Source organism: Festucalex cinctus, chromosome 21 (genome assembly GCF_051991245.1).
Source record: "Festucalex cinctus isolate MCC-2025b chromosome 21, RoL_Fcin_1.0, whole genome shotgun sequence".
NCBI lineage: Eukaryota > Metazoa > Chordata > Actinopteri > Syngnathiformes > Syngnathidae > Festucalex > Festucalex cinctus.
Genome location: NC_135431.1, coordinates 14,558,911 through 14,579,418, shown reverse-complemented (window position 1 = coordinate 14,579,418; position 20,508 = coordinate 14,558,911). Strand labels below are relative to the sequence as shown.

General features: G+C 38.3%; 2 protein-coding genes across 5 annotated transcripts; one reads left to right on the top strand and one right to left on the bottom strand.

Annotated features, from left to right (window-relative positions):
* Nucleotides 1-31: 31 nt before the first annotated feature.
* On the top strand, nt 32-8,621 carry drc5 (dynein regulatory complex subunit 5). 4 transcript variants are annotated; one of them, XM_077510385.1, is made up of 9 exons: nt 32-145; nt 688-812; nt 903-933; nt 1,144-1,236; nt 1,972-2,142; nt 2,225-2,790; nt 2,914-3,363; nt 4,649-4,963; nt 5,085-6,137. In XM_077510385.1, the coding sequence occupies exons 5-9, from the start codon at nt 1,995-1,997 to the stop codon at nt 5,127-5,129; spliced, it is 1,524 nt and encodes a 507-aa protein (XP_077366511.1). In that variant the 5' UTR covers nt 32-145; nt 688-812; nt 903-933; nt 1,144-1,236; nt 1,972-1,994; the 3' UTR covers nt 5,130-6,137. The 4 variants fall into 4 exon arrangements, with proteins under 4 accessions (XP_077366511.1, XP_077366513.1, XP_077366510.1 ...); XM_077510387.1 differs by lacking the exons at nt 32-145; nt 688-812; nt 903-933; nt 1,144-1,236 and adding exons at nt 1,414-1,481; nt 8,223-8,621 and having other exon boundaries at nt 5,085-5,138; XM_077510384.1 differs by lacking the exons at nt 32-145; nt 688-812; nt 903-933; nt 1,144-1,236 and adding an exon at nt 1,414-1,481.
* Nucleotides 8,622-13,267: 4,646 nt separating this feature from the next.
* tmem151ba (transmembrane protein 151Ba) lies at nt 13,268-19,983 on the bottom strand. The gene is made up of 3 exons (XM_077510973.1): nt 19,452-19,983; nt 15,749-16,662; nt 13,268-13,916 (listed from the first exon to the last, which is right to left on the bottom strand). Exons 1-3 carry the CDS (start codon nt 19,554-19,556, stop codon nt 13,391-13,393), a joined length of 1,545 nt encoding a protein of 514 aa, XP_077367099.1. The 5' UTR covers nt 19,557-19,983; the 3' UTR covers nt 13,268-13,390.
* Between the last annotated feature and the right edge of the window lie 525 nt (nt 19,984-20,508).

Below are 20,508 nucleotides of genomic sequence, written 5' to 3'. Positions count from 1 at the left end.
CCTGTTTTCCATGTCTCTCTATGCAACGCAGGTGATTCCAATGACAGCTCATTAGCAAGCTCTGGAGAAGCCTGATAACAATCCTCACCTGCGTTGGAATCGGGAGACATGGAAAACAGGCTGGATAGTGTGCCCGAGGACCAGGGTTGGGAAACACTGCACTATACTATTCATTCAGTTAGGTTCAACAGTGCTAACGTTTTACTTGTAGTTTACACAAGTGTTAGCCAACAATTGTCATTGCACTTTGGCATGAATGTTTCCTGATAAAGGCTGCTTTTGTCACCATCCCATGGAGGTGTCAGTAGAAAGTGGGCGTGCGTTTAGTCTGCAAAGGCGGTGCGGGGGGGTGTCCACACCTTATGTTCATTTTCTCGGGTTGGGATGGGCTGGTGCTTGGGGTGCAGAATAGCCTAGCATTTCTCATAGAGGGGCGATTGGAGGAAATCACCACATCAGTGATGTTTTTGGTGAGGAATTAGTATTTTAACACACCTAAAAGCTCCAAAAAGTAGATTTTTCTAAACCCGTTCATTGTGTATGTGGTGAGAGGCAGGTACCATGCAATAGCGCGTTGTTGTGTTCATCTTTTGGATTCAAATTTTAAAAATGTCATTTGTCAGTACTTCAGGAGAGAGATGTTTTTATGTAATGTGAAAAATGTAGTTTTATTTTTCTGTTTAGCAGATAGGTCTGGAAACCATGATGAGGAGAGCAACAGTAGTAGTGAAAGCATGAGCGATAGCAGCTCTTCTGAAGACACTGTAGGCAGTCCGAGCAGGACCTCCAGATCTCTTCGCAGCAGTTCCTATGTGAGTGTACAGATGAAGTCCAGTAATTGTACTGATGAAGACTTGACTGTGAACTCTCTCTCTCTGATTTATTTCAATCTCATGATCTAGTGATACTTTTCTGGATGCTCTTATGGCTAAGGTGAGTTGACAAATTATAAAATAAGAAAGAGGATGGAGGCCCATAGTGACACCTTTTATCTGTCATTAAAGATAATGGGGGCAGTAAACACTGTCATTTCCCTAGGGGTGAACTTATTTTTAACACTTTTGTATTACATACGACTTGTCTTGGAAGCTCAACACCAATGAATACAGGATTTTTTTTTTTTTATACCAATGTACTTTGCAGATATGAGGATCGCCTATCACGATGAGAACAGCGATTAATAGCCATTGTCCATAACTGCACAACTGGACTTTCTGGGATTACCGCCTCCTAACAGTAATCCAAAAACACATCAAGAACAGATCTGTGTTGTTTTAGTTTCTAAAAATGTTTTCCAAACTAAAAACAATAAACAAAAAATCAACGTTCATTTTTTTTAATTCGCTGATTCTTTGTCCATTTGTTGATGCCAATTCGTTGCGCTTCCCCTACCGTCCTGTAGGTGGCAGCATTTTTGTTTTGAAACGTTGCCTGAAGAGCGTTCGGTAACTATGGAAACACGTTGCTCAACGTGACTGCAGGTTTGTCACTTCAGACACTGAATATAATAACTTGCTTTACCAATAGCGGATGAAGTTATATTTCCATGAGTCTTAAACTATAAAAATTTTTTTAGAAGAAGTACCTAGTCACAGTTTCTGAAGGTCAGCTCTCATTTTAGTATAAAGAATTAGCATAACTTAAAGTTAGCATTATAACTTAACTGCTTCTTTTGTGCTGACTGGATGGCATCTAGCTAGAATGTTGTAGCATTTCAGTGGCGCAAAATTCGTGATCATATTTTGACAAACTACTTGATATTCGCTTTCGTAATGGGCCTACTTGCACTACAAATAATTCACTTTGTTTAAACATTGTTTCTCATGTATTGCTAACCCATATATCATATTTTAAGCTAAGTGTATATAATGAACGACACAGGTTTAAAATAAAATGTGGTTTGCAATCATGTTTCCACAAAGTGCACTATAATTTTATTTATTTATTTCTTTTTTTATTTTTTAAATGTAGTTCTCCACAAACCACCTGCAATCATGTCAAGGCTCACCGGAGGCCCAACAGTGCTGACTGTGGACAGCAGAAGATTGAGGAGGATCATTGCTGAAATTCCAAACTGGTCCTTGGGCCTTGTGCCTTTTTTATCAAATCTCTGCCTAGAATGTATTGTGAGAAACTTTGAGGGTATGCCATGGTTTTTACTAGTGTCCTTCATATCATATTCTATGATTTTATAGTCACCAACTTAAAGCTCTATGTGTGGCAGAAACCCCCATCTACGAGGAGCTTTCACCCAGCCAGAGAGATTTTGTGCAGGAGAGACTGTCAACCTCTCTGCCCCTTCCTGTGACCGCCAACTTGATTGAAGATGGCGTCTACTGGCGGCGGTGCTGTGAGCAACGTTGGGACATTTGCGACGTGTCTCACTATGACCACAGCTGGAAGCGAATGTTTTTCGAGAGGCACCTGGAAAATATTATTGAGAACTTCATCCCGGAGACGACCGCCCTCAAGTTAGTCGCCGATGAGATCCCACTGTGCGAGGCTTACGTGAGGAGGCTGGTCATCACCCAGATGCTGCCGCCCATCAAGGAGGCCAAGATTACGAAGGGAGACAACATGGACTGGCTGAGCGAAACCGACTCGGACGCGGGCCACATGGAACACTATGACTTCCGCTTTCTCCTGAAGAAGCTGAGCTGCCTGGAGGAGTTTCACGTGACCTACTGGGTCAAACAGTGCGGGATGAACTTTGAATGGAAGATGTTTGAGATGGCTGACAGAGACTGCGAGACTCTCGCCATGGCGCTTCAATACTGCAAGACCTTGAAGGTATCGTGTTTGGACAAAGCAAATTGAGGACAAGATTAGTTCCGAAGTTTTCTTTTTTTAAATGGTTTTATGAAACAAATTGTCAAACAATAATGTCATAATTTGGAAATATTATTTCTACAGGTTGTGCGTCTCCATGAAAGTCACATTGATGACCAAAAGTGCAAGTTGCTGGCTAAACACCTAACGGGGCACCCCTCCCTGATAGAGCTCAACCTTTCCCACAACGTGATCGGCGATAAGGGGGCCAAGGCGGTCAGTATTCTGCTCAACAGCAGCAAACTGGAGGTCGTCAACCTGAGCGACAACATTATTCGAGACGTGGGAGCCAACTTCATTGCCGAAGCCTTGTTTAAAAACTACAGCCTTTTATCGCTCAACCTAAGAATCAACCGCGTGACCGACGAGGGCGGGCAAGCCATTGCCAAGGCCTTACTGAACAACGGCACCCTGCGTCATCTGCACCTGGGAGCCAACCTCCTGACTGCGCCCACCGCTGTAACGTTGGCAGAAGTGCTGGCTCAAAATCAAACGCTGGAGACCATCAACCTCTCCTGTAACAAACTGGGTGTGGTGAGTATACATGCCTTTTTTGTTGTTTTTTGTTTACAGCTAAAACACGGGGCTGGATTGGCCATCTGGCATACAGGGCAGATGCCCGGTGGGCCGGCCTCTTTTGGAGTTCTTTTTAATTATAATTTTTCCGACATTTTACCCCAGGAGACTGGCCCAGAATTTGCTGGGCCGGTGGGCCTAAGTCAAAACACCAGTCCAGCCCTGGCTAAACACCAAACTACCCTCTTAAAACTGTTGGGTCAAAGGCTATTCAGGCGATGTTTTGCATTACATATGAATTACGACCTCCATCTTGTTTGGTGTGTGACCAAATGCGTCTCCAAAGTGACCCGCATGCGCAGAAAACATTTAGTGTAAAATAAACAAAATCCATCCAAACATTTTCTGAACCGCTTGCTCCTCACTAGGGTCGCGGGGGGTGCTGCAGCCTATCCCAGCTGGCTATAGGCAGTAGGCGGGGGACACCCTAGACTGGTTGCCAGCCAATCGCAGGGCACACAGAGACGAACAACCACTCACACTCACAAGCACACACATGGACAATTCGGAGCACCCAATTAACCTGCCATGCATGTCTTTGGAATGTGGGAGGAGACCGGAGTACCCAGAGAAGACCCACGCAGGCACGGGGAGAACATGCAAACTCCACCCAGGAAGGCCGGAGCCTGGACTCGAACCTGCATCCTCAGTACTGGGAAGCGGACGTGCTAACCAGTCATCCACCGTGCCGCCCACAAACAAAATCCGATCATGATAAAAAATAAAAACAATAAAAAAAAATTTTTTAAAAACGAAGCGTAATGGAGCAGGGAGGGTTGACAATATTTGACACGTAATCTTCTTCCTCAATTTTGCCAGCATAGTTCTACGATTTTTGGGAATTGTATGACTGATAATTGTAATAACATTTTTACCGATCATGTTATTTATATCCCAGACGTCTTTGCAGTAGAGCAGTTGTAATGAAGTGGGCGGAGCTTAATTTGATTAACTCGCCTCAAGAGTTGGTTTAACACTAAATAAATCAACTCTGACTTCCATTTAAATCAGACAGTATTGAAATCAACACTGAAACACCTAACACCAATATTTTAACACTCCAATTTTTGACTGTGAATGAATATACAGTATTGTCACAAAACTGTATATATTACCATTCACCACTGTAAACTTATCAGCAAAACTTGAATACTTCAATAAATCACCTTCAATATACTGTAAATAAATAGTAATATTTACTATAAAATACTGCATTTGTTTTCCCTTGTCTGTATGTGAGCAGGATGGAGGCAAAGCTCTGGAGGAGGCCATAGCTCAAAACAGCAGCTTAACAGAATGCAACGTCCGTCTGACAGATATCGACGAGCAGAGCGTCGCCGTCATTAACCAGGTGGTTGGCACCAATAAGAGTGCCTTCAAAACCACCAAGGTGGTTCGCACCGTCGCTCCTCCGCAGCCGGTTGATACCGCTCAGAGCTTAATAATGCAAGAAGAACCCCAACAAGAAGACGAGGTGCAGCCACAAGATGACGAGGTACAAGAACAAGAAGATGAAGTACAACCGGAAATTGAAGAAGTACAGCAAGAAGATGCCCAGGTACAGTAGACGTCAGCCATGTGAAAACCCTCTTTTATTCTCTTAAACTGCTTTATTGTTCAATTTTGCAGTCCTGTGAATGCAAAATAACAGAACGCAGTTTCTCTTTTTGCATCAACAGGCAACATCTGAAGTAACCAGTTCCACTTCCACCAGCAGTATCTGAGGTTGTTAGGTAGATGTACTTTGTTTCATTTTATTGAATATTTTGATGCAGCATATTGGTGATAATGAGCCAACCAAGCAAATTCAAGTGTAAAAAACCCCCCAAAAAACATAAAAAATAAACATCCATAACTCACAAATGGTTGCTTGGAAGAATGGTTGAAAGAAAAATAAAAAATAATATAAAAAAATATTTTAGTTGCACTGAACAAGAAGAACATGTTAAGTAAAAAATACAAAAGATAAAGTGGTCAAGTAAATTTGCGTGAATCGAGTATTGTCATTTAAAGGGATACTTGACTCATCAAGCCATTTTCAGCAGTGAAGAGTTAATATTTTGTCCATAATTAATAGGGATGTAACTATATCCAAACATCACGATACGATATTATCACGAAATGAAGGTCACGATATGATAATTATCACGATCTTGTGGCGAGGTTGGTGATACAAAAGAAGGTCACAATATTGTAAAGAAATGAGCTTATACTAAAAAAAACACACACAATATTGTGTTTTCGTACATTACAGCAATGAAAAATGTTACAAATATTATATAGAAATATAATATATATATATTGAGGCACTCATACAAGCGCACATTAAGTTCCTACAAATATTGACTATGTTCACAATCATATTATGTTCCCCTTCATCTGACCATTATCCTGTATTTTAAACATAGAAGGGCCAAAACATGCCTTGTGAAAAGGAAAGTGCACTAAATAACTAGCCACCAGAGGGTGGTAGAACTGCACAAATGGAAATCAACCTGACTTTTTTTAACAGATGTGCTGCTTTTAATATTGTGACATGACGACGACAATATATTGTGGCAGTTTTAATATTGCAAGATCATGATATTGCCATTATCGTTACATCCCTAATAATTAATGTGGTAACTTCATTATTTTTCATGTACAATTAATACCTTTAAAAATTATTTTTTCTACTTGCTGTCGACTGATGATGACATCACCTGTGCTGAGGAAGTAGGTAATGACCAATCATGGCTCAGTTTACTGACCAAACCCAGAGTACAGGTGAGCCATGATTGGCCGTTACCTACTTCCTCAGCACAAGTGATGTCATCATCCGTTGACAGTAGGAAGAAAAAATAAAAAATAAAATTAAAGGCATTAATTGAACATGAAAAATAATGACGTTATCAAATTCATTCTGGACAAAATATTAACTTTTCACTGCTGAAAATTGTTTAATGAGTCAAGTGTACCTTAAAAAAAAAAAAAACATAACACCTGGCCGGAAAGCTAATTTTATCGTAGCATAGTTTACAAAATGTCTTTTGAACACTACCATAATTTTAATTACCATCAGTGGTATGTCATAATCTTATGAAATGAAATGATTTCAACAAAATTTTGCCAAACAGCCTTTTTTTAAGTGATGCCTTTATTTTAGTCACATTGGACCCTTGCCTGTTTTATGCACAGTAGCCTGAAAAGACAAACTCCAGTGAGCGCTTGACAAAAACAATCAAATTGAGTTATGACATGAGAAAGCGTTCAGTGCATTTGCCAACCGTCATATACAGTAAATCATGTTCCACTCGTTTATGAACTGTTCTAGTTTGGTTGAGATTTTGGTCCCATTAGCTTGTTGCAGTTAGATGCACGACTGCAATTTATGTTGAAACAACGGCGGTACAAATGTGAGCCAAAAAACTTGTAATATGGTGTCTTTATGCATTAAAAAAATGCAAGCATATAGTCAGATTAAATACCAATATGAGAATTAACATTTTATTTTCCTTACATTGAAATGCAAAGGAGGCTAAATTCTCAAAAATTACCCTCAACAAAACTGATAACAATACAAATAGTTATAAACAAAGAAACTAAATGTTACTACTTATTTACACATTCAGTCTGGTTTTAGTGCTAACTTCTTATAAACAACAAAGAAAACAATCAAATCATGCATAAAATTAGACTGGCTACTATATAATGTGAGTAATTAAAAAAAAAAATCTTAACATGCCACGTTTGCAAATGATGTCAAATAAACATGCTCAAAAGTAGCTATTTTACTAAATCACATTATAGTACTTACAAGGTGTTCCAATTTTTTGGACACCATTAATCCTATAATTAGATTATTGTTTATAATGATTGTGAGAAAGCTTTAACAAAGATCAGGGTCTTCAAATAGGTGAATATTATGAATTACTAGACTAACTGCAATTTCCGGAGAAATTGCGCGGGAATGCTGAAAGTTGAATGCCAATAGCTGAATGCTAAGCTGAATGCTTATGAAGTAAATTGAAAGATCAAATTTGTGAAAATTACAAAGTTCTAATTGAAGTTGAGAGATACATGAATAAAAAGTACTGAGCAGTATCACAGAGCTGGTAATGATGATCAGTTGTATGTATGGAAGTAGGCGTGGAAAGTGGGACGTAGAAAAAGTTTAATGTCAGTCCCATTGAAAATGAATGGGGGATTCATCAAAAAAGGAGAAATGGCAAGCTTTCAAAACTTGCAACAAAGTTTTGACTTGGAGAATCAAGAATTCTTTATGTATCTCCAAGTTAGAGATCATTACAACAAAGACATAAAGTTAGGCCTTCCAGGTGAATTAAATGTAATTACAGAAATACTTGGAGATGTATATCTAAATAAGGGAAGGAAATTAATATCCAAATTGTATAAAGGGTTGGTTGTCAATAGGAAAACATCAACGTTATATATCAGGGATAAATGGGTTAATGAACTCCAAGAAGAAATAAGTGATGATACATGGTTCAACATTTGTGAAACTCAAATTACTACGACGAATTCCAAGAATTGGAAAATGTTTTGTTGGAAAAACATTGTAAGGTATTTCATCACACCAAAGATTAAAAAAGCTTCCCAATCAGCTCACCAACCCTGTTGGAGAAAGTGTGGAGAGCAAAATGTAGGTCATTCACATATTTTTGGGCAATGTAACAAATTATTGAAGTATTGGGAAGAAACTGCAAAAATTTTGGGTTACAAATTGCCACAAACAGGTTTGGTGATCTACTTGGGACATATTAATGGGCAAGGTTTTCCTCATAAGGACCACTATTTGATGAAGGTTTTGCTTGCAGCTTCAAAAAAAGCTATTACCAGAAAGTGGTATAAAGAAGATCCACCTACACTGAAGGATTGGAAGGACATTGTAGAAGAAATTCACATGATGGAGAGACTCACATTTATCATAAGGTTGCGACAAGCAGTGTATGAAGATTACTGGGAAAAGTGGACGTTATATACTAACTGACCATTTGTTCATTTTGTTTTTGAATTGTTGTTGTGTTGGAAATAATAAAAAATAAGTTACAAAAAAAAAAGAAAATGAATGGGGAAAAGTTGATATTTAACGTCAAATTGTGTGAGTACTATAAGTAACGTGGAACCAGACCTCAGAATGCGTGAATTTTTGAAGCAAGTTGAAATTTTAACGGTGTAAATCGGAAGTATTATATGGGAGTTGTTTTTCGGCAAAAAAAAGTGAGAATAAAAATCCGAATAACATATGTGAGATGCTTTCAGCATTCCCACAATTAATAACAACAGGTAAATGTATTTTGAGGTTATTTGTTATTTCAGAAATTTCTGGTAGCCCTTTGCAATATCAGTACCCTTAAACATACCTCAGTCTTAGACGAATGAAATTAAATGGGATCCATGTTGAAAAGTGAAAACTAAGATTTATTTATCTAAAGTACAATATCATATTTCAAATGATTATATGGCACGTCAGCGTTCATAACTGATTGCCGAAAGCTTCAGAAAGGTGCAATATTTGTCCCGCCTTTGTCTCTTGAAGATTTTTCATGCCGTATCCAAATCAGTTTTGCAGTTGTATTTTTATGAGATTCCTTCAAAATGCCTTTTCATTGAGAGTGAATGAATGTTATTCTTCACTCTGAAAAAAAAGCAATACATTTAACTAACTCTAAACATAAGTTTTACATCAGGGGTGTCCAAACGTTTTCATTTGAGGGCCACATACAGAAAATCAGAAGGACGCAAGGGCCACATTGTGTTTTGTCCTAAAAATTGTACAAATAATTTATTTGTGCTTTTGCATATTTAGAAAAATGCTACAGTATATAAACCAATTTATTTGTAATATGGCAGTAGGGTTATTATAGTTTTGGAATTTTTCATTTTAGTTTTTATTAGTTTTCAGGGTGGTTTTGTTAGTTTTTATTAGTTTCGTTCTTTAAAAAAAAAAAAAGGCTTAGTTTTAGTTTAATTTGTTAATTTCAGTATTATTTTTTTTTAATGTGTATTACTTGAGCGCAATATTTAAAAAAAAAAAAAAAAAGTCATCTTTTGGTGCTTTTCTATTGGCTGCTGCTAGATGACGTCACTTCTGTGTGACATACTGTCAAACGTCATTATTCCGGTTGATATCAAAGTAAATCTACTAAAAATCACATTGAAAATCATCCGCAAATGCTCATGCATTAAATTAATTACCAAAGACTAAAACGAAGGACATTTTTGCTATAATTATAGTTTTAGTTAGTTTTGTAAACATAAAATGTAGTTTCACTTAGTTTTCGTTTTTAAAAAGCATTTTCGTTTTTTTGTTTTTTTTAATTTCGGTAACGATGCTGTTTTTTTCAATTTAAGTTTATTTTTATTTATTTATTTTATTTTATTACTAGTTTGTTTTTGTTTTTTTACTACTAGTTAAATAACCTTTAATGGCACCTGTTTTTTGATACCCTCCCTTCTTACTTTGACCATCTCCAAACATTTTTGTTTTTATTTTATTTTTATGCAAATGCCATTTTTAGCATATGTCCCGGGCCACTAAAAAATGGACGGCGGGCCGCTAATGGCCCCCGGGCCGTAGTTTGGACACCTCTGTTTTACATTGAAGTTAGTTCATTTTTACAAATTCTTACATTAAAATTGAGATCATTTGTGTTGGACTATGGAATGATGTCACTGTTTTGGAAACGCCCTGTAGTATAGCCTATATTAGACAATATTGCCACAGTACTATGGTCCTCCGGGCTGCATTATTGTATTCGATATGACACCGACATGAAAACAGAACATGAAGAGAAAAATTCTCACACCTCATCAAAGTACTACATTTATTAAAAACAAACTTTAAAAAAAAAAAAAAAAAAGATGGACTGATTTACCCCATCTGCGATTTAAATTGTAAAATTTCCATTCGTAGCTACAACATTTTACATGTTGTGCAGACTTACTCCTAAGTTGACCCTCATCATTCTGAGAGCAACGTCTTACTTCATATCTCTTCAAAAAGTAGCGGCGCTCCAGATTTTCATGAACATCCCCTTTCCAACTTTGCCTCTCAGTTCTTTCCAGCCATCTTTTCGTATTATTACATGTGACATTATCCGTCGCGAGTGCAGTGCCCCTGCCTATTTTCAGCATCTTTGAGAGCCGGCTCTCTGCCTGCCTGTCTGATGATACGCATCAGCAGCTGCAGCAGCATCCAGCTACGACGCAGCTCCATTACCATCAGGAAGACAGGAAAAGAAAAAAAAAAAACGTAATTGTATCCAAAACCATAAAAAAGGGGACACTAAGATGTTTGTTTCTAATAGCTCAATTGCTAGGCACTTAAATAAAGAGGTAGGCTCAATTAAAAAAAAAAAACTAATATTCAACATTTATCTACTTAATAGTGTGTTATTGGCATTTATACAAAATTTACAGCCAGTATGAAAGCCTTGAAGAAACGAGTGTAGTGCTTGTGTCCTTTAGCGCTCCTCTGCTGAATTATTAATAATGCGTGTTGCTATATTTACCAAGCCAGGAAGTGTAATGTCATCGCAAGCGAGCCACTTCTGCTAATGGGAAATATTGTGCATCGTTATCAGGTTTCAGGAAGCCTTTTGATGTTGCACCAGTTTTGTCATTCCTGCATTCAATTTGTTTCCCTTTGCAGATTATGTCAAATCGATTTTTTTCTCTCTGAATTTTCAGGAATTTCTTTAGCTAGCGCATATGTTTCAGTATTTGTTCAAAAACAATATGGCTCAAAATTTGCACAGATGAGATCTCAATTCAGTGAGCATCAAAATGAGGCTTTTTCCAACACATTACTTATTAAAAATTTTGATTGTTCGGTATAACTGTGGTAAACTTTTGTGCTCATGTGACAGTTAAGAACATTGAGAAGCGAGTAACCTTCGTGTTACGCTTTTGTCATTCATAAAGGTAACTTGGGTAACTTTTTTTAACATGCTTGACAGTTTTTTTTAACATGCTTAACAGTTAAGTTGAAATGTTACTTCAAACATGCTTATTCAGTGTTTCCCAACCAGAGTTGCAGCACGCTAATGTGCCGTGTTCAAAAAATATAAAAAAATTCTGGTGTATTACAGGAAATTACCAAATTTTACTTAGTTGATCCTAAAAATGATACATTATTCATGAAAAATAATGTATCTTCTTTTTCATCTATCTATGCTATCAACATATATTGACAGGAAGAACAAATAAAATGCTCATCCACTAGATGGCAGAAGGTTCAAGTAATCCAGATCTCGCACTTTAGTAAGTAAATTGTGAGTAAATTTAGACATTATAATTATTTTATTTTATATATACTAGTGTTGTTCCGATACCGATACTAGTACTGGTATAGGCAGAGGCGCCGATACTGCATTAAAACAATGGTATCGGTATCGGTGAGTACTCACGAGTAACATGCCGATACCAATAATTCCAACTCTAATATAGGATTTTGGATGCAGCATCTTGTGTCTTGCTCGTGCACGACATTCACTGATATGTGACATGTTCACTGCATGCCGATCTAAGATATCCTATTGGCCCTTGAATGCTCTGAACCAATGGCAGGACAGCTTTTTCATGTTGAGGAAAAAAAAACAAAAAAAACGTAGGTATCGGTATGGTATCGGTATTGGCCGATACTGCAAAGCTGGGTATCAGGATTGCTATCGGGGGCCAAAAAACTGTATCGGAACAACACTAATATATACTCAACAATAATATAAACGCAACACTTGTTTTTGCTACCATTTTTTACGAGATGAACTCAAAGATATAAAATTCTTCTACATACACAATATCACAATTTCTCTCAAATATTGTTCACAAACCAGTCTAAATCTGTGATAGTGAGCACTTCTCCTTTGCCGAGATCCTGGCGACTCAGAAAACCAGTCAGTACTGAGTTGACTGGTTTTCTGGGTCCTCCACCCCAATTAAGCAAAACTGCACCTTTCACAGTGGGCCTTTTATTGTGGGCACACCTGTGTATTAATCATGGTGTCTAATCAGTAGGGATGTAACAATATCCAAACATCACGATACGATATCACAATATGAAGGTCACGATACGATAATTATCACGATATTACGGGGGCGTTGGCGATATTTAAAAAAGATCACAATATTGTAAAAAAAAAAAAAAAAAAAAAAGCTCATACTAAAAAAAGCTAAGTAGTGTGCTTTTGTACATAACAGCAATGCATATAAACCACCGACAATCGCTAATAACAATATTGAGGCTCTTACTTGCTAATGCAAGCACACATTGATCGCTTCACAAGCAAATTAGGTTCCCCTTCATCTGACAGTTAGCATAATTTTAAACATAGAAGGCCAAAACATCCCTAATGAAAATTAAATTGCACTAATAAAATAGCCACTAGAGGGTGCTAGAACTGCACAAATGGAAATCAGCCTGACTTTTTTTTAACAGATGCATGTGTTCCTTTTAAATATTGTGAACATGACGACGACGATATTGTGGCAGTTTTAATATCACAATATTGCCCTTATCGTGACATCCCTACTAATCAGCATCTTGATCTATGAGGTGGGATGGATTATCTCGGCAAAGGAGAAGTGTTCACTATCACAGATTTAGACTGGTTTGTTTGTGAACAAATTTAGACAGACATTGTGATACTGTGTATGTCGAAGTTTTAGATCTTTGATTTCATCATAAAAAATGGAAGCAAAAATGTTGCAAAAAGTTTTTTTGTTTTTTTTGTTGCGTTTATATATATATATATATATATATATATTTATTTTTTTTACAGTTTTACAAATTATTGACCAATCTAAAGTGTACAAAATGGCTTGTTCTGATTGATGTTGTTCAATAAATTTGCCTCTACTGTACAATTAATGAAATGCTTTATGATGACAATGACTCCTTAGATGATGTCTGACAAAATACAGTATATAAACCAACAATACCATGATATCAAGTTCTATTTTTCAGCCTCATCCAGCTCAAGGGTCATAGCGAAGTCTCCACGCACGAGCCGTTTCTGTGCAGGGAGCGATGGTTGTGATTGAGGCAGCCTTCGTCGTTGTGTACGATGAGCACGGGGAAGTAGAGCGCATCCCGGTAAGCCGGAGGGCTCTCCTCGCCGTCCTGCTGTTCCGACAGGCAGCGAGTGCTTTCCGTGGGGCGGCCCGGGGGCTCGTTCAGACTGCCGCCGCTCCTCCACAGGCAGCTCCGCCTGGAGCCGTACAGCGAGAAGCGGCTGGCGCTGAAGGGCAGGCGCGGGCTGGCCGTGTTGCAGATGCTTAGCGCGCTGCGAGAGAAGATGGAGGAGCTGCTGATGGCGCGGTGGTGGCAGCGCCGGCAGTTCTGCCGGTAGCTTCCGTAGCGGTGGCAAACGGAGTAGTTGTGGCAGCCGCCCGAGAGCTGGGCCAGGTCCATGAGAACCGCCTCGGAATAGCTGGGCACCAGTTGCTGGTTGGAGCGGATGTGCCACTCCAGCTCCGTGCTGTCGATGGTGTTGACCCGTGGGATTTGCCTGTAATGGTGTTCATTTCATTAACGAAAAATAATATTTTCGTCAACACAAGAAAACTAGATTAGAATAAAACCCTCAATAATAAACATTAAGTGGGACTAAATTAGTATGCATTTGCATCAACTAATGAAGACGAGACAAAATGTACTTAATAAAAACTGGACTAAAATCTATGGACATTTTAATTCATGAACAACAACAAGATGAATTGCGTGATTTTGTGAAATCTACAAATCTACATGTAACGAGTGCAACATGCACAAACACATGGGACAGACAGGAGGTGGATTCAAGGTGAAAGGTTTAATATATTAAAAATATATATATATATATATATATATATATATATATATATAGTTATAACGTATCATTAATCCTGCGGCTATAGCGGTCCAACAATTAGGGCTGGGTTTAAAAAAAATCCAACAATCAATAGTCGATTTTCCTTTTCGAGCCTGATATCAAGTCATAAAGCCATGAATCGGTTATTTCGAACTATATTTCCCATAAATTTATAAGAAAATATTATTTTAAAGGCCATTTTTTTTGTATCGTACTGTTTTCTTGAAATGTACTGCTCACATGAATTTTAAAGTATTTCCTTACATTTACGAAAGACCTGATTATTGCACTTAAAGACAATTCAGAATCTTTTTAATTATTGAATTAGAATTCTTAAAATATTGTCATCTCACCCCTGGTGATGTTTGTGTAACACTTAAGTGATTATAACACTAAATCATTTAACCAGTTACTTCCTCTGCAAAATTTAATTTGGAATTTAATGTTTGTGGAGTTTTTATCATGTCCTTGATATTTAATAAGACTTAATGTTCCATAAGTAATCAATATCGGATGGAAGTGAAGTGAATCGAATTGAACTGAACTCGACATTGAATCGATTGATGAAATTAGAATCAATACCCACCCCTACCAACAATAATGTTAATCCGACCGCTAACTAATATTAGATAACTAACTAGCTCATAGCATGGAGCCAAAGTAGCCACATTGTACTGTAATTGTGTGAAGTTATTTTTCATCAGAAAGATGAGAAAATTTTATGTGAAATAGTTTTAGATCCAAAATGTTCAACATTATCTGCTGACAATAAATAAATAAATACACAGGGGTGAACTGATTGTCCTGACTAAAACGTTTACAGTTTTTGTTGACAAAAACTAGACAAATAAAATTATGTTTTCTTGGACTAAAATGCTAGATTTATAGCCGACTAAAAGTTAACTGAATAAAAATCGGATGAGGTTGACCGACTATGATTAACTCATTCACTCCCAGTCATTTTCGGTGGAGCAACCCCCTTCGCTCCTGGCTGTTTTACTAGATTTTGACTGATTTTGCAAGGCCCACAAAATATTGTGTTCTATTGCTATAAAAACATGGAACCTACCAAAAGAAAGATTAGAGTCTCTTCTTTCATCAGGGAAAAAAAAAGGTATATTTGTATCTGTTCCGTTTTGTAGCAATTAGCATTAGAATATAGCTAAGTTTCATCATTATTCACAAATTTCTTTAACAACATGGCCCTTGGTGATCTCGTATACTCTGCTGCCACCTGCTGGCCGTTTTGTAATAACTACCATTGCCATTACATTATCTTCAGTTCAGAAGCTGCATCAAAGCCTTCTGTATTCTCTAGCATAAGAAAACAAAAAAAACGTATAAATACGTCTTTGGGGGTGTGGTAATATTTAAAATAAAACGTATTTATACATTTTTGGGAGCAAATGAGTTAAAAACTAACAAGTGTGATTGAAACCGGACTAAAACTGAGACTACATTTCAAAATGTCTGATAAAATGAAGACTAGCCTGCAATAAGGACGCTCCTCTGAAGGCGTGGCCGGCACAAAGTCGAAACCGAAAAGCTTCTCCACGTGGTAGTGGACACAAGCGGTCCGGAACTCGATCAGCACCCGTAAAGGCCAGGACAGAGTCAACGCAGCCGCTGTCCAGAAAGTGGACTGCGACGCGTACCAGGGAAGGTGATGTGGATCAGTGAAGGCAATCATGTATTCCTTAAAGTCTACATTCTTCAGGTGCATCCCCTCACGGGCCTCCATGTAGTCGTCCAGACCCTCGTTCTCCGTGAAGAACCTGGCCCGCTGCGTCAAGTAGGAGTTCTCCGACTCCACGTTGGCAAAGCTGAAGCACTTTGTGAACCTCAGCTTGGTCATAGCGAAGCACTCCAGACCGTGCAGGCGCTTCGAGACGTCCTTCACCCCGCAGTTCCCGTAGTCAAACTCCGCTTCGGCCACGTGCGTGTTGACCCTCTCGTGGTAGACCTGAGTGCTGGTGTAGGCGTCGCCGTTGCGGTAGCGCGTCACCTGCCGCGTCCTCCTCACGTAGTGGTAGCTAATGGCCTTCCACCAGATGCACGGCGTGGCCTGCTTCATCCGCCGCACTCGGTCGGCCGCGTCGGCCACGTCCACTTTGTAGCGCATCGCGTTCCTGGTGCAGCAGTGCCAGCATTCCACCAGGTAGACCACGTAGAGCATGACCAGGAAGGCGAGTGGGATGTAGATGTAGCCGTTGGAGCAGGGACTGTCGTGGTACATCATGGACTTGACCTTGTAGGTGCTGTCGAAGTTGAGGCGCGTGACGGTGGCCGCCCGGCACCAGGCCAGGGCGCTCACGCAGCCGTACATGAGCAGGGAGAGCAGCAGGCATTTCCAGTGTGTCTCCTGACACAAGGACTTCAGCAGGGACTGCTTCTGAGGTTGCAGCTGTACGCAAGAGGAGACCAACATGGTCACTTGATGACATTTGTTTTTCAATACATGGTAACAACTTTACTTATGCACAACCACCAGTAGGTGGCAGCGATCCCCCGTTTAGGAATGAGACCATAGTTTGTGAGTCCATGGCTACATTTTGTGAAAAAATGGAAAAATCTAGAATCTCACTTTATTTTTTGTATTTTTTATTTATTTATTTATTTTTTGCTCCTGGTGAAAGGGTGCTTTCATTTGGTCGATTTTGTGTACAGTATATATTTTACACTGATCTGATCGGCTGGATCAGAATCAACCGGTAATGTGCATTTTATGTCAAATCCGTGATCGGCTTCAAACAAGGTTATTTTAGTTAACTAAAACTAATGGAAAAACTAAAACTAAAATTCGAAAAACAATTTTTTTAATGAAATAAAATAAAAACGAAAATGCTTTAAAAAAAATGAAAACTAACAAACTACATTTTATGTTTACAAAATGAACTATAACTATAATTATAGCAAAAATGTACTTTGTTTTAGTCTTTGGTAATTAATTTAATGCACGAGCCTTTGAGGATGATTTTAAATGTGATTTTAAGTCTGGTAGATTTATTTTGATATTAACTGGAAAGACATTTGAAAGTGTCACACAGAAGTGATGTCAACGAGCAGCGGCCAATAGAAAAGCACCTTCAGATGATGTCGTACATGGTGTTTTTTAAATATTGCGCACAAGGAAAACAATTTTTTTTTAAAACTGAAACTAATACTGAAACTAACTAAAACTAAGCATTTAATAAATAACTAAAACTAATTTAAAAAAATAACAGAACCACCCTGAAAACTAATTAAAACTAAATTTATAAAACAAAACTCAAAACGAAATCAAAACTAACTCAAATGAAAAATTCCAAAACTAATAATCCTTATCAGGATTCAATTTTTGTTGATTATGGCGGCACCATATGGACAAGAGAGGTATTGATTTCCCTTGAATTTCCCTTGAAAGAACCACATTTCCCATGAGGACAAGCAAATATCATCATGAAATCCGGATGTCCCCGACGGCCGCAATTGGACTCAATTATGTTTCTATTGGAGATTTTTTTTATTTTTTTTATACAGTGCTGTAACGTTTCTCAAGTATGTTTACAGCAGACGATGGTTGTGATCTTACCTTCTTTATTGTACAAACACACACAAACCCTGATATAAACAGATTATATAAATATATTTGAAAAATATGAAATTGACCAAATTTGGACAGAACGTTTTAGCCCAACAGTGACATCATGAATATTTAACTTTTTAGGATGATACCATGCAAAGAAGAGTTTAAGTTATATAGCAATGACAAAGCGTAAAGGATATGAATGTACAAGCCCATGACAACAACAACAACAACAACAACAACAACAACAACAAAAGAAGGAGAAAAAAAAAGAGTAGCTGTGAGAAAATATCCCTATGAAGCTGAAAATGTCTCAAAATCAGACTTGTGCACATGAAATATTAATTCAAAATTCAGTGTTGTAAGTGCTTTTTCATAGTTTATGCATGAGTGGTCACACATGTCACAGTTTGTGCATATTACAATGCAGAGACTACTAGCCCGTGATGGTCAGAAATTCCTATTGGTTCACAATGCGTGTTTGTTTGACTTTGCATGTTGTTTGAAGTCAATGTGCACGCTAGTTCAAGTCCATATTCAATGCCAAGCCGTTGATGAGTGGCTGTGTAGCATAAAGCTGGTGGCGTCCTTCATCACCTCGGGGAAGAGTGCCTGGATCATGAGTTAGTCACGCTTTTTTGGGGAAGGCTGCCATGCAAACCTGGCGAGGATTCAAAAGTCCAAGGAAGGTCGGATTATTGCTATAGTCATTCAACAGTGATCATATTTAAATGCGGGTCGGAAGGGGCTACTACGAGAAATATGAACTTCAATGGTAAGCCACAATTTTTTGGGGTTAAATAGGAATATTTAAAATGCACATTATACTGTATATGTACAATATATATTGACTCACCTTATAGAATTTTTTTGTGTCTTAAATTAGCTTTTTTATTATTACTATTACAAAAGGATCATTTTGCTTGATATTAAAAAATATCTACACAACATGAATTTCCCTCAAAAAATGCACGTCCACCTCAAAGCCATAAAATGGTGAACAATCCATGTGATGTCTTTGCCTATAAAGTGTCGCTTCCACACTCACACTCATAGACACTTTCTCTTGACATAATAAGACCAGTCATGTTATATAAAAAGCCCTCTTGTGTAATTGATATGTCGCGGTTATAAGTTTGACTGAGCCATCATTCTATATTTGATTACCGGTCATTTAAATCCTGCTTGTGTTCAACTGTGCAATTGGATGAAAACAACATCTGGGTCCTGGACACAGAAGATTTTTTTTTTCTTTTTTTTTTCCGTGTATGGTTAGCATGTGTGTTGCAAATTTTTTACCATTAATTCCTGTATATTATCTATTATAGCCATGTATTCCTTTTCTATACTCCTTGATAAATACTGTAACTAACAAAAAAAATAAAAATGGAACAACCTACTTACTAAAATGTTTTTAATGTCAAGAGAGAACCTATAAGAGGTCCCTGAACCCTATTTTGGACACCGGTGATGCTCAAAATCACTCGTGATTAAAAATAAACCATTTAGTTATCCACAATCTGATTATTTCCCCCATCTTATGAGGAGCAACATGAGCACGCCAATTACAGGCTTCAATTTCCGCCCCATTTAGATCCAAACAAACCCGATTATACCTCGCACCTCACCTCAAGTCTCGGACTGTCCGGCTCCGGCTCCGGCTCCGGCTCCTCTTCGGGGGCGACTGTGCAAGTGCTGCTTTCACTGGCCGCCGCGGCCGATGCTGGGGACATGATGCACAAAAAAAATCGGGCATGGAGCTGCAGTTGGGATAGGACGAAGTGGGCGTGGGTGGGTGTTGTCCCCGAAAACCTAAACACACGGGGAAGCCACCTGACAAAGCGGTCCAGCCAGGGGAACTCCGAGGCTAAACTGAAACATCTTCCATGTGGCCAGGGAAGACGAAAACAGTGGCGGAGGAGGAACCGCCGAGACGGACCGAGCGACGCGACGTCTGGACGCCGAGACGAGAGCACTTCAAGGGATGCTCGGAAATGACAAAGGCGGCGGGTCGGGTTAGGGCCAGCTTCCCGATCCCGGTTGTGGTCGTGAGGGGGGACAAAGAAGACGGGCACGTGTGCGCTGACATCTCCACGCCACCTAACAACCAGGCGCGTGCACGTCTCACGTCCACGCGGGGGCGGAGCTGCCCCAGCGGAAGCGAACCCCCACGCTGCCATATTTGGCACACTCTCACCTGCAGGTACCAAACACCTTACAATCGTCGATTTTAATTTGTATAAATGGTGGGGAAACAATAAACGACAAAAGCCAACTGTTGTGTGGGAAATGCATACAGATCGTTATTTTGTTTGTGGTGCTTTTTTTTTTTGTTACCTATACGTTCTATATAATGTATGTATATGTATATATACATACATACATATACATACATACATATACATATATATATATATATATATATATATATATATATATATATATATATATATATATATATACATATATACATACATACATACACACACACACATATATATATATATATATATATATATATATATATATATATACACACACACATACATACATATATAATTTTTTCTTCTTCCGTGTTATTTATGACAGACATTTTTTTTATACTTTTACATTGAAAGTTGGAATGTGTTGAAAATAATATACAATTCAAATTCTGTTTATATTCAAGTAAACATTACAACACAT